General features: G+C 45.0%; 1 protein-coding gene across 3 annotated transcripts in view; it reads right to left on the minus strand.

Moving 5' to 3' along the window:
• Positions 1-14,981, minus strand: part of LARGE1 (LARGE xylosyl- and glucuronyltransferase 1) — a 318,549-nt gene that overhangs the window by 63,779 nt on the left and 239,789 nt on the right. For all 3 annotated transcript variants that reach the window (XM_040985179.1, XM_040985178.1, XM_040985177.1), the window contains exons 7-8: positions 7,382-7,494; positions 5,870-5,995 (exon numbers count right to left, since the gene is read on the minus strand). In XM_040985179.1, the coding sequence (XP_040841113.1) occupies positions 5,870-5,995; positions 7,382-7,494 (239 nt within the window). The remainder of the gene's footprint in view (positions 1-5,869; positions 5,996-7,381; positions 7,495-14,981) is intronic.

A 14,981-nucleotide genomic window follows, 5' to 3' on the forward strand; every position in this document is an offset into this window, starting at 1 on the left:
ACCAAGGTCGCTGCTAACTCCTCCTAAGAAACATCCATTTTGTGAGATACCTGCTAAGATTTTTGTGTTTGTCTTGCGTTTCTAGGATGTTAAGCAACATGTTAAAAGTATTCATACCACTTATGAATTTAACCGTGAACATGATGTCTGTTTGGGTGAGAGCATGCGTTAGAAATTCATTCCTTCCTCCAAGGCCTATCACACTTTTTTAGCTATGTTAGTGTTTGTGGATGTTTTGTATTTTCACTTTGAACCTGAAACATCTAAACTCGCCTGTCCCTGCCTGGTAAAGGGTGAAGGGGACACAGCCTTTTCTGAGAACAGCTTCAGTCTAGCGTCGTGTGTCCACGGACCACGCAGTCTGCGCTGTTTTCTTCAGGGAGGCACCGCTTTCCAATGGCCGGTCAGTTACATCCAAGCCCTCAGTTGTAAGACAAGCATGATCCCAGTGCCTTCACATACACCCCAATGAATGTATGGGAGAACTCGTGGTGATCTCCATGACACCGCCCTCCCTGTCTGGTGGCCTGGTGTAATCTCTAGCCTCAGTTTTCACTTCCCTGATTCACAGTGGGCTTGCATTTCTTTTCCAAGAGTTTCTCTTTCTTTTTCTTCCCAATTTAGTGAAAGAACTGCCTATGCCTTTAGCACATTTTTTTTTAGTTTTAATATATATATATATATATAAATCTTTCTTTTCTCCTTTAAATGTCCCTTTGATGGAGTTGTTTATTTCAATGTGGTTAGATGCATCGATCTTCTCACTTGTCAAATATTCTTCCCTATTTTGTCACATTAAGGCTAAGTTCCTTAAAAGAGATACAAGCTTAATTTTGCCTTTTACTTCTAAGTCTGTAATCCATCTAGAATAAATCTTCTGTGAGGCACAAGAAGGATCCATTGTGATTTTTTTTCCACATGAATATTTTCAGCATCATTCATGGGAAACTTATTTAAAATTTTGAAGGGCAGAATTACACACACACACACGCATGCACAGAGAGAGAGAATCTTCTATTCTCTGAATCACTACACAAATAGCTGTAATGACCAGGACTTGGCTGGGCTGAAGGCTAGAACCAGGAACTCTCCAGGGGTCTCCCATGTGAATTGCAGGGTCCTAAGCACTTGTGAATCATGTGCTGTCTTTGTAAGTACATTAACAGGGAGGCGGACTGGACATGGTCTGTGGGCATTTGCACTGGGTGATGATATGGATGCCTGTGGTAGGCTGACCCACTGCAATGCAATGTGAACCCACATTGTGGGTTCTGTAATCTTCGCTTTGATGGCTGGCAGTGCTGCCTCTTTCTGTATCAAATTCCATAAGCATGTGAGTGTCCCTGGGCGCTCCTCTAATTAATTGTCTCATCCTGGAGTAAAGGCTCAGCATATGATGACTGTAGATTTTTAGTAGTTATTACTTATGAGTGTTTAGCCTGGAATGAGTCTTTAACTTTAGCAAATAATGTTCCTGCATCTATTTTGATGGTTATGTGGTGTTCTTCCTTTAATCTATTAACATGCTCAATGACACTGTGGATTTTTCCCAATGTTAAATTGTCCTTGACTTTCCCAGAATAAATTCAACTTGGCCATGATGCATTATCTATTTTCTACATGGCTGGATTTGGTTTGGAAACATTTCGCTTAAATCTTTTATATCTATATACAAGAGTGAGAATGGTCTGCCATCTTCCTTTCTTGCAACTCTTCTTGTCTAATTTTGGTATCAGGAATATCTTGGGCTTACTGAAGGAGTTTTTTTTAAAAAAGTGTTATTTTCCCCCTGATTCTCTGAAAAAGTTTACCTAAAATTGAAAATAGTATTTGAATAAAACAAATTCTGGATGCTGATGTTGTGTTGCAGCAAGTTTAGCTGCTGTTTGAAACTCCAGCATCACATGGGAGTCTGGGTCCTGGCTGCTCTGTATCTGCTCCACCCTCCTGCCGGTGCTCTTGGGAAAGCAGCAGAGCGTGGTCTGAACGCTTAGGCCTCTGCCATCCATGCGGGAGGCCAGATGCACTTCCAAGCTCCTGGCTATTATGGCGACGTGGCAGAAGATCAGTGGATGGAAGATTTCTCTGCTTCTGTTTCTCCCTGTTTTTCTTCCTCTGTAACTTCACCTTTCAAATAAATCAATCAATCTTCAAAAAATTCTATTTACTATGTAGGGATGCTGTTTCCATACACATACAATTTAACAGCCAAGGGGTAATCCAGACATTAACATTTCTCTCTGAAGTTAGTTTTGATAAACTGTACATTTGTAGGAATGCACCAATTTCATAGAAGCTTTCAAATTTAACAGCCATAATACTGTCCATGTATCCTAGGGGAATATTTATTTCTTTTTTTTTATAAGATTTATTTTTATTTTTTATTGGAAAGGCGGATATACAGAGAGGAGAGACAGAGAGGAAGATCTTCCATCTGATGATTCACTCCCCAAGTGAGTGCAATGGCTGATGCTATGCCGATCCGAAGCCAGGGTCCAGGAAATTCTTCTGGGTCTCCCACGCGGGTGCAGGGTCCCAAAGCCTTGGGCATGGGCCGTCCTCGACTGCTTTCCCGGACCACAGGCAGGGAACTGGATGGGAAGTGGGGCCTCCGGGATTAGAACCGGTGCCCATATGGGATCCCGGGCATGCAAGGTGAGGACCTTAACCACTTGTGCCACCGCGCCGGGCCCATAGGGGAATATTTCAAAAAGTCTGTGCAAAGTAAAGTGAAGATCTCCTTTAGGGGTGGGTGTTGGGGCCAGCTGCTGGAACGCTGGTGAAGGGGCCCACTTCCACACTGGAGTCTGTCAGTTCGACTCCTGGTGTTGCTAATCCAGGCCCTGAGAGGCAGCAGGTGAAGGCTCCGAGAGCTGGGTCTCCATTGCTCACATGGGGGACCTGCACTGAGCTCTTAGGCTCCAGCTTTGACCTGGCTCAGTCCCCAAACCCAAGCACTCTTAGATAATTGGGAGTATCCCAAACGGCATCTTACCTGCTAGGGCAAATGCCTGTCTACAACATGGTGAAGGTTCCCTGTATTCTCTCTCACAATGCTTTAGCTACAAAGTGAAAGCTCCATGAACCAAGAGGCTATTTGCTTTAATTGTTGCTGTATATTTGGAACTTAGAAGATTGGCTCAAAAAAAAAAGAAGTACAGGGAGAATCAATATAAGAATTTATGCTTCCCCATTAATTTCTTGTTTCTGCTTTTTTTTCTTGCTAAGTTCTGTCATGGCTTTGTCAATTTTATCGGCCCATTTCCAGGAAACTACTTTTGACTTGATTGTACAATCAGTCTATCAGTTTTCTTCTCTTCTCTATGTTCAAGAGTGTTTACTTTGAATTTATTTTAATGTTCTTTGTATATCATCTTATGCTGTAAAGTTGGCTTATTGGCTTTTTTGCCCTTCTACTTTATAACAGTTCAGGCTATATATTTCCCTAATGGCTGCAAATCCCACTAATTTCTGACACATATAATTTTTATTTTTACTTAGTCGCTAAATAGTTTTCAGTTTCAATTATTATTTCCATTTAGAACAATCAATGAGTTATCAGTTTTAATCAAACAGGTGCTTTAAATCTTTCTGTTACTACGTTATAATTGAGTTATACTCATCCAGAGAACTGTGATATGATGATTCTTTGAAATATACTGCAGTTCTATCTATGGTCTAGCACATGGTACACATTTATAAACATCCCATGTGACCTTCAGAAGGATACGTGTTCTTTAACTGTCAGGTGCAAAGTTCTTCATTTACCCAGAAAATCAAGTTTGCAAATTTTGCATCAATTTTTGGCTGATGATTCAATATTTGAAAAGGCCATGTTGAATTATTCCATTATGAAATCAGACTTGTCCATTTCTCTAGGGAGCTCCCTTTGGAACTGTGTGTGTATATAAATATTTACACATCAATATACATATTTATAAATACACACGTTAAAGCAGCATACAAGATTAGAATTCTTGCATCTTCCTGGTGAACGTTTTACACTGTGATTATCTCTGCCTGTACCTGTGCTTCGTCTGATACAAATGCAGTCACAGCAACTTCCTTCTGGACATTTACCCGGTGATATTTCCCTTTAGTTATTCAACCAGTGCCAAAACCAGTCAGTGTTTATTTGATTACTGATATATTTGGGCCCATTTTGATCATTTTTGACTTCATGTGATTTTCTCTGTCTACTTGGCATTGTTTGTGTTTAGCATGGTGCAGGACATCTGAAGATTTCTAGCCAACGTTAGCAGGTGTTCTGTACAGGGCAGGTTTTCTGCTCCTCCTCAGCATGCTTCTTAGTCCACCACACTCTTAGAAACGTCCCTGTCTGTTTTATCTGCTTTCCTTCAGTCTCATAACTCCAGATACACAGAGGGAGCAGCACAAAAGAAGGAACAACACGTGGTTTCTATTTCAAAGTTCTCCACTATTTGGCCATGAACACTGAATGTAGTAAACAAAACACCTTCTTTCCTTCTAACTCTACGGTTCCACTGCTGGGAAGGTGGGACACAGAAATACTTTGAAGAGAAGAGTTCTCTGGACATTGCTGTCCATCACGGTACAATCTGTATTTGCGAAAAACTGAGGCCAGCTAACACTCAGGGGAGGCGAGGCAGTGGATTCTGATAGAACTGGGGTGAGATGTTTCTTCCTGTCCTGTGACCAACACAGAAAACGCTTACGCTATGAAACAAATCATAGGCAAACCACCTCATTCAATGTGCATGTCGGCTGCAAAGAGGACAGAGAATGCACATGTGGGCATGGATCAGAAACTAACCGGAAGAAATCAGTTCAAAGAGAAAGCGAGATACCCAGTCTGCGTCCTTTCCAAAAAAGTTGCAGTTGTCGTTTATGGCAGCATCACATAGGCAATGGGTACACATTTTCAACGGAATAAATGTGCATCTACTTCTTGTCTGATAACAGCCCAAGGCAAATGTAGACCTTGAGTGCCCTCCCTTGCTCTGTCTCCCCGTGACAGCCGGGGTCAGTTCTTTACTCCTCCTGTTGTGGGTGGGGGACTTTGGTACACTCCTGCTCTCTGGGCTCAGCACGATGGAGTACCAGCAACAACGACTGGAGGTTTCTTCTAGGCCCAGAGCTTTCTCTTTCACACTGGCTTTGCATTGATGACTTAGGACCCTGACCTGCAGATGGCAGAGTGGAGACATGGCTGAGTTACCCCAGCTACCAGCCCTTGGGCCTGAAGCTGATCACAACTCAGTGAAAACCAGAGAATCAGTCAGCCAGCAACTAGATGCGCAGTTGCTGGTGTCAGGCACCCCGGGGATAGTCTGCTATACAACATTAGGTCCAGCAACAACTGTTACACCTGCTCATCTTCATCTTGCTGCAGTCCAGTCCTAGCATTGTGTGTGATCCCTAGGCAGCGATGATGTTCTCCCGCTTTCCTTGGCATTGGTTCTGGGAGAGTCTGTGCCTCCTAAGCTTCTCTAACCCATCGCAGCACCTGCCTCTTCTTTTCCACCCAATCATTTCCTTGCACACTCTTCTCCTTGAACTTGGAAACAGGAGATAAATGATTCATAGCTATCGCACCTGGCACACATTAGGTCCTCAATCAACTTTAAGTGAATGGATCTGGGAGCTGAGTTGAACCCAAACAGCTGAGAACGGACAGAAAGAAGAAAGGCGGCATGAGTCAACTCTAATGCTGCCTTCCAGTTATTTAGAGAGCTCGATCGAGGGCAGGAGAAACAGCCAGCAACAACACAAAGGATATATTTTTTTCTCCTGCTACACTGCCCTGGGGAGTTCTCGTGAACCCAACGTCCCTCTGCTGACCCCGGGCACATCCCCTCAGCTCCCAGCACTGCATGCCCCTCCCTACCTTCAGATCGGACACGTCTCTGTAGCACTGCTCGGAGCGGGTGTGGTCTGATAGCTGCACGTTCCAGAAGCAGGGGAGCTGATACACCAGGAAGGGGTTCTGCTTGATGACGGCATTGAAAATATCCTGAGGGAGAAAAGCCAAGGATGTGGTTACAGATGGCGAGGAGCGCTCAGCAGTTAGGTTTTGTCTTTGGGGGGGAATTGCACCTTTCTGGAGCAAGGCTCTTTGGGAGCCTTCTGCTCTGGATACAGGTTGGTCGGGCCACAACGGCGGAGGGGAGGGAGGGACTTTGGCTTGCCTGTCTTCTCCAGGAAACAAGCAATCCTGTTTGCTCAGAGGCTGGAGGCGCCCCAGTCGGATGTGACACTTGCAGGTTCTCCTGATCTCACAAAGTACCTTCCAGCAAGCTCCCATGGACCAGGTAGGGAACGCTTTTCCTGCCCCAGCTGGTGACTAATAAAATGAAGTCTTTGCCTCCCTCCATCCTGCTTCCTGCAGGAGCCCTGGGTTATCCATCCTGAGTCTCCTGGAGAGGAACCTTTGATGACAGGTGGCTGGCTCTGCTCATCCAGGGGGCTGAGACAAATGACAATTCCTCTTTGTTGGCAGCTCCTCATGGGGCTGGTGGTGGATGTAATGATGGATGCCCTGGGATTGCAATGGGCCACGGTGTCCAGGGTACACACCCCTCTCCCTGGAAGTCTAAGTCTAACTTGTTCTGGGAGGTTTCTCCATGTCTGGGCTCTACTCCAAGCCCTTGCATGAGGCCATGCTTATTACCTAGCTGCTGACAGGTACGCCAGCAGGTGAATTATGGGCCTTTGCACAGGAGATGGCTGAATAAACGATCCTCACTGGACATGGACACACAGTTGCCAGTTTTGGGGTATGCATTCCAGTCACTGTAATGCGACTTGAAATATGAGCTAGGCAGCCACTTTCCCCCTCGGCTACCTGAGTATTATTATTTCCTCAAAAATGCATTCATTACGCTCTATGTCATGTTTGCAAAGGAAATTGGGTTCTGGCTGCCTGGGAAATATTGAATAATAATGCCTAACAAACGGTAAGGTTATCCTACTGAGTGCCAGGCTTCCTCGGTGTGAGAAAATTTCTGCAGGGAGTTGACAGATGTGGCAACTGAACAGTGCACTAAAACCTGAGCTCCCTGTCTGAATGAGGAAAGGATAAAACGAGCAAGCCCAGAAGAATCTTCTTCCTGTCTCTAGCCATGCAGCCACACTGCAGCAAGGCCAACATGGGAAGCTTCCTCTACTCTCCAGTAAAAATGAGAAAAGTACGTGTGTGTGTGTGTGTGTCTACTGTGAAAGTCTACTAAATGAGCAGATGAGAGAACAAACGTGTGCACTAGCGAGCAGAGCTGTTTTCCAAGATGTGCAAGGAAGAGGGAGTTCCATCACAACACACAGAGCTTCCCCATGGGGAGAAAAAACCCATCTCCTTGATGCTCAGGAATAACCCAGGGCACCTTCCCACCTGGCCACTCACCTGGTCAGCTAAGGATGTGGACAGCATGCCCATGAGCTCCCTCTCCGCCGTCAGCCTCCACATCTGCTCCCACTTCATCTTCCGCAGCTTATCCAGCAGCAGGAGGATCACGCCTTGCACAGAGGAGCAGAAAGCCGCAGTGAGACAAGGCAGTGGACTCTTGGGACCATGATTTGCACGCAGAGAAGGCCTAAGCACCCAAGCTGCCCACTATGTCGTCCATCAGAAGTTCTGCAAGGGAGGCCTCACCCATGTGAGTGAACCAGCAGATGGAAGATCTTTCTCTCCTTCTCCCTATAAATCTGATCTACTTTTCCCATTTAAAAATTATTTCTAATCAGCCTGCTATGGATTTATTGAGTCTCACCCATGGTTGCCTTGGGTGGATGTGGGAAGTGGATCATGTGGCCTGGGGGCAGGATGTTCCCCACCCAAGCGTAAGCCTCCAGTCTACAACAATCTCCTCACAGAAACAGGTTGCCAGGGGCTGTTGTAAGCATTAAGTGCCATGGGCAAGAGAGCCTGGCACGGCCTGGGCAGAGAAGGTGGTGATGGATGCATTATCACGCACACTAAACTACACATGGAATCCTGGTTAGGACGCTCACTATGTGTTCCATACATTTTACAACAAGGATGTTCATAAAAGATCCGAGCTCAGCACTTGACACACAGGATGTGGCTTATAAGCATGGGTTTTTGGTCTGCATTTTCCCCTACAGGAATGACAACCTTAGCTGGCATAGCTGATACATGGGACCTGGACAGGATGTGCCATTTATTTTATAGACAAAAAGCCGATCATGTAGGAATTCATTCTGGCTTTGTCTTGACTGACTACTGACATGCTCCGGCTTTGTCTCTGTGCTCCTCAATTCCAGATTCCCAACAATGACGAGGTAGGACTGATGTCGGGTCTCTAAGATGGACTGTAAAAGCCTCCGGGTTCCTGGGGAGCCAGCAATAGCATCTTGTATCTAGCTACCTTGTTTCTCCCATTGAGAGCGAATGGGGGCTGGTGTCTGGAGGGAAATTCCCATTGCGTAATCCCTTGTCTTTTTTTCAAATGTCAAAACAACTCAATGTATTCTCAGGCTGAAAAAAAAGGGCTATCTATAAAGAGAATAGTATAAGAGTACCTCAAAATGCTTGTAAAAAATGGAATCACAAAGTGAGTTTAGGGGTGGGCACTTGGGGAGCTGTACAGACACTAATTGTGACACCCAGGTTGAGTCCTGGCTCCCCTTTTCAGTGTATGACTATCACACCCTGGGAAGCAGCAGTGACAACATACGTGGTTGGTTCCTACCCTCACACGGGAGACCTAGATCAGGCTTCCAGCTTTGGCCTGACCCAGCTCTGTCGGTTGGTCATGGGATTTTGAGAGGTGAGCCAGCAGGTGATGTCTCTTTGCTTCATTTTTTTTTTTTTTTAAAAAAAAATGATTGCTGTGCAAAAAAATGTTTTTTCAAAATTTATGCCTATAAAGGGCATAAAAGACATGTTTGGATCTTCCAATGTTTTTGCATGGATATGCCAATATTTTTGCACCCAAATAAGCAGTATCTTTTAATTTCATTTTTGCCCCATGAACATTTCCAAGTACTCTCATATATTTTAGTTTAGCTGAATGTCATGGGTTGGCTGTCTGCTTTCCAGGGCAGGTGCAGCATACAGGGAAAGCTCACAGCCCAGCACACTGGGAGCCAGAGAATTTTCCTGCAGGCCACTGCAGTCAATCTGGTGGATGGGATTGTTGCACTGGTGGGTCCCCAAATCAATCCTGCCCAGGATTCTTAGATCAGCAGAAAGGTCAGTGGAGAAAGCTCCAGGAAGCTGAAAAACCACCTTAGTCAATAGATAGCACAATGTTTCTAAGACTGTAAGAAAGAAACAGACTTCTCCAAATAACCTATTGGCATGGCACATACTTGGCGAAAAAGCATGTTCACTGTGTCGTGAAGGGAGCTTGGTGATGGGGGTAAAGAGATGAAACATACATATGCAGTTAGGCTGTGGAAGAGCGGGGAAGACAGACATCTGGACTTGGAAGTCACGAGGGCGAGCCGCACTTCTCACTTATTCTCTTTGTGTGTGTGTGTGGTTTGCATAAATCCTTCCCCCCATCAACCCCTTACAAGATCTTTACAAGAGATTTTCTCATGCTTAATTTACTGATGGGGGCACTGCGGGGGCTGAGTCCTGGGTCAAAAGTCCCTAGACCAGACTCGGATTCGACCGTATGCAAAATCAGTGCTTCTCCCACCACAGCACAAAGGCCAGAGCACTCCCTCCCACTCCCAGCAACAACCCTTTAAAGGCATGAAACTCCTGGCAAGTCTTCCTTGATGTGCTTTACTGTTGTCCATGCGTCACACGGGCCCTATGTAATTCAGAGGGCTATCACGCCTTCCCCTGGCAGGCTCTAACATTGAGCCCTCAGCTCTCTCAGGAAGAAAACAGACTACCTGATTCGTAGCATTTGCCAGTTTCCATGGGCAGGTGCACCCGACATGGGTAAATGCGAGGCAGCAGTGAGACGTTAGTGAACACTGAATTGAGAAGCACTTGTGCAGCTAGTGCAAGCTCTGTCCCAGCACACCTCACATTTGCGGGCTTTGCAGAAGCAGTAACATTCACCACCAAGCCATTACATCACTGCTTCTTTCGAGGAGAAACGAAAGAAATGTTTACAAATGTAAAAACCAAGAGAGTCTAGTGATGTACATAAATAGTGATTGATTCAAGAAAAGAGACTACTCTAACATGAGGAAAGAGAATTTCATTCAATCTCTATGCAAAATTAATTCTAACTAGGTTGGGGAGTTGCTTCAAAAAATATGTGTGTATATATATAAAGAAGGAGATAGCCAGAAGCTGCAAACATTGATGAAAGAAATGATAGTGCATTTTGAAGCCTGTGGAGGTAGACATGGCTGTTCTGTGGGTCTCTGGAGATCCCGCTGAGAATCGATAGCTTTACATGGTGTGAAGATGTGTGGGTCCCCAGCAGCAGGTGCAAACAGCACTGCCTGCCAGGCTGCTTGGAATGATGGGAGGATCTGGCACAGAGGACTGAATGCAAAAATGTAAGACCATTCTCTGGCCACCCGGCCTGTTCTTTTGTGTGATCTTAATTATGAACTATTTCTAACCAACAGAAACATATAGATGCCCGTAAAACAAATATCCACTACTTAGAAGTAATAAATACTGCTCTGTTGCTACACTGGTTATGAAAGAGAGAGTGTATTCCATGATACCCATCAAATGTTGCTTCATCTCCTTCTACCTCCTCTTCCTCAGAGGTATCCAGTCAGTACAGTGATCACGTCTCACTTCTGTGTATGTTTTTATACTTTTATTCTCTGTATATATGATAGGTCCTTTAGTGTGATCTGCAACTTTCATTTTATATTGCAGTTTGCCTTTCTTCCACCATTATGTCTGGAAGACCTAACATCAGTGGTCGAGATGCTAGGTGTAGTGTGGAAAGCTCCTGCCTGCATCCCACATGGGTGCCAGTTCCACTTCTGATCCAGCTTCCTCCGAATGGCCTTGGAGAAGCAGTGGAAGATGGCCCAAGTGCTTGGGGTCCTTGCTTTCCACATAGGAGACCGGGAAAAAACTCCTGGCTCGTGGCTTCTGTCTGGCCCAGCCCTGACTATCGCAGCCACTTGGGGAAAAGATAGAAAACCTCACTTTCTGTTTCTGCCTCTATCTTTGTAACTCTTTCAAATTAACAGATAAAAAGATCTTTCTAAAAATCGAACCATTTTAAAATTTCAATATCTACTTTAATCATGAAAACCATTTCCTTCGTTTTATACATGTACCATCGTTTATTCAGGCCGTGTGCCCATCAAAGAACATTTTGGCTATTTCTGATGTTTTTGTTGTTATAGATAGTCCAGTAATACAAATCTTCATTTGATTTACATCTCCCTGGGCACCTGCACTGACAGCTCAGCTGGGGTCCTGCCTCCAAGCACACACAGGGACTGGTTTCAGTTCAGGGTGAAACATATGGTGGCTGCTTTGTTTTGAGACAACTTTGGCTGCTCTATCATCCAACTCTCATATTTATGCTATTACATTATGAGTTTCGTGGATACCATATTTAAAAGAACTTCCACATCATTCACTAACTCAACAGCTACGTATGAAGCACTAACTATGTGTGAACGGATGGAAAGGTTTACACTTGTCTTCCTTATCTATATGTCCCACCATCATGGAATTTACTCAAAATATTAACTCAGGGGCTGCTCTTGAGGTGTTACGGATTAAGTTTCTGCCTATAATGCTGGCGTCCCATATGGACCCTGGTTCAAGTTTTAGGTGTGCTACTTCCCTGCTAATGTGCCTGGGAAGACCCATGTCCTTGAGTCCAGCATTTTAGCTTCCAGGACAAGCATTTGCTCTACATGGGCTTTTTGTAGCCACGCTAGAAGGGCAAAGTGCAATAAGGTAGTGAGTGCAGTGGGCCTGGAAAGCATAGCTCCGGGTTGAATCCTGATGATATTATCACTGCCAATATGATCCTGCAAACAATCACTCGTATTCTGAGTCTCCGTTTATCATTCTACATTTTCTAGATTTTAAAAAATATTTTATTTTTATTGGACAGGCAAATATACAGAGAAACAGATCTTTCATGTGCTGGTTTACTTCCCAAGTGGCTGCAACTGAAGCCAGGAGCCAGGAGCGTATTCCAGGTCTCCCACGCAGGTGCAGGGTCCCAAGGTTTGGGCCATTCTCTACTGCTTTCCCAGACCACCAGCAGGGAGCTGGATGGGAAGTGGAGCAGATGGGACATGAACCGGTGCCTATTGAGATCCCACACATGCAAGACAAGGACTTAGCCACTAGGCTATAATGCTGGACTAGTTATTAACATGGGGGACAATCCCATATTCACACCAAAATGATCCCAAGGACTGAAAAAGTATAACTCCTATATGTTATATAAGAGCCACATCTATGAATGCTAAATTAAGAGTTTGATAATTAATGTTCAAACACAGGAATTCTCTCACTAGCTGGAACTGACTGATCTAAAAATCTTCAACACCCTTATGTGTGTGAATGTGTGAATTTGTGTGTGTGTGAAAAACACATTGGCCACTTAAAGTATTTTCAAGCTTGTGTAATATTCCCAGGCTCAGGGCCTGCCCTATCTTCTGACAATCGCCAGCTTACAGCGTCACAACTGGTGTGCTTGGGAGACCCCAAGGGGTTACTGCGAAGGGGCAGCCACAAGACACAACCACAGAAGGCACAAGCTAACAGAAGAGGGAAGTCTACTCCATGGAAAGTCATGTGCATACACGATGTTCTTAAGCATGCTAAGATGCCTGCTTCTGATATGAGAGAAAATTGAAAGGCTAGAAAGAGGAGGAGCTTGGGAGCTTGCACCCAAGGCGATTACAGAGTCGAGCACACCCTGGCCAAGGAGAGGGGAGCTGCATTTACTGATCTCCACGTTGCTGGGAAGATTTCCCATTTCATGATTTTAAGACAGGAAGTGGTATATAAAGGCTGAACAAATAACAGTTACAGAAACTATATACATCCTGATGGAGGAGCCTGGTTATCACTCAGGGAACTGCCACTAAAAAATCATGCAAATGCTATGGCTGCAAGCTTTTTCAGGGAATTCTGTGAAGATTTGAAGAATGTAAATGGTTCTAGCGAAAGGGGACCCCTTCAGTCTGAAACCGCAGTAGACTTGGCTTGGAAATCATGGCCCAAGTCAGAGGTGGACACTGCAGGAACAAGGGGGTGCCAGGAAGCCTGACTTCATCCTTAGCAGCTGAGTGAGCTGCTTGTTGTCCAGGTGTCGGGGTGCAGGGGATGGCTGGGGAGGAAGAAAGTCGCTTCCCCTGCAGTGCCTGGCACAGAGGCAGTGTGCCTCATGTGTGACAAGGACGCTCCATGGAGCTCGCTGGCATATGTGGGACCAGCAGGGCTGTACCCACAGCTGTCACGCTGGGAACATAAGAGACACACGCTACCTGAATGAATCAATAAATTAAAAATCAAAGGCTTCTCCAGTGAACATCTGGTGCAGGAACAGACCGTTTCATCTGCTGCTCTTAGGCTAAGGCTCCTGTTCCCTAGCCTCGATGTGCAGCAACAGCCATGATGGCAGAGCAAGAAAGGCAGGTGCCTCTGTAGGGAGCAGAGATCATTGTGTTGAAAAGCAAAAGGGAGAAGAGTGAGGAAGTGAGGAGGATCTGGATGGGTGCTATTTATCTAGGAGCTGCTGTCTACCGGAGCAAGCTTTATCCAGGTAAGACTAGGAGAGAAAGGGCTTCTCTTTGGAATGTGCTGGATGAGCTAGCTGCTGCAGACCTAGGGCAAGTCTGATGGGCCTGACTGGCTGCAGCCACACTAGCCTTACAACATGGTCCCCGCTGCATGTCATTAGAGAGAAGGAGAACACGGAAGTCTTCCTAACTGAAGCCTTTCCCGACTCTGTTGGTTTCTTGGAAGTATGAATGAGCTGGATTGCAAATGGCAGCACAAACTTTACAAGAGGCGGGTGTTCATTCATCTTGGGGACCATCTTTTGTGAGCAACTGCTACATGCTAGGCAGCAGGTGCAGAGACAAATAACCCAGTAGACCCTGGTCTCGGGTTTGGACATGCTGTTGGTGATGGTGGTGGCGGGAAGGGAAGGAGGGGAATTGGAGAGAGGGAGAGAGGAAGAGAGAGAGAGAGAATGTCTAGATAGAGTATATTCAGAGGAGGATGTGGCAAGCTCTGTTGAGTAATGGGTGGGGGCTTGGTACAGCAGTTATCCCACCAGAGTGCCTGTATTGGGTTCCAGTTTCTTTGCTTCTCACTTCTGGCTCATATGCACCCTGGGAGGTGGTAGATGCTGGTTCAAGGGCATGGGCTCCTACCTCCCTTGTGGGAGACTTGGATTGAGTTCCAGGGTTCTCAGCTTTGACCCAGCCCAGTCCTGGGAGTTGCAGGTATTTGCTGAGTGAACCAGCAGATGGATTTTCTCTCTTTTCTGCCCATTTCCTCTCTCTTTCTATCCCTTTGTCTTTCAAATAAAGTGAAAATAAATAAATAGTTTTTTTAAAAGTGCAGCAAAGATTGTATTAAAGTCTGATATACATTCTCAAAAGTGCAGACCTCACAAGTGTATATAATATAGTTTGATGAATTTGTACAAAGAGGATTCACTGTTACAACTGGAACCCAGACCAAAAGGCAAGATCACACTAACAGACTCCTTATAGTCCCATACGTCCTTTACCCTGCTATTATTTCAAGTTTTCAGGTCAGAGTTTAGCTTCAACTATTTCTGAACTGCATATAAATTGAATTATTGGTATAGATCCTTTTGGTTCAGAATTAGGCTTGTAATTCACTTGTATTAGTGTATTTATACCTGTAATAATTTACAAGTACCTATTTATACTTGTAAGTTTTAATCCTATATAGTAACATATAGCATGACTATATCTTATTGATGATGACTTTTAGGACTTGTTATAAACACTCTGGAGTGTGTCCTTTGGGATCATATGTATGCCTGTCCATGGAGTTTCTGGGTCACTGGTTGTGCATCTGTTCAGCATAA

Source organism: Ochotona curzoniae, unplaced genomic scaffold, assembly GCF_017591425.1.
Source record: "Ochotona curzoniae isolate NIBS_2020 unplaced genomic scaffold, NIBS_Ocur_1.0 contig_1014, whole genome shotgun sequence".
Taxonomy (NCBI): Eukaryota; Metazoa; Chordata; class Mammalia; order Lagomorpha; family Ochotonidae; genus Ochotona; species Ochotona curzoniae.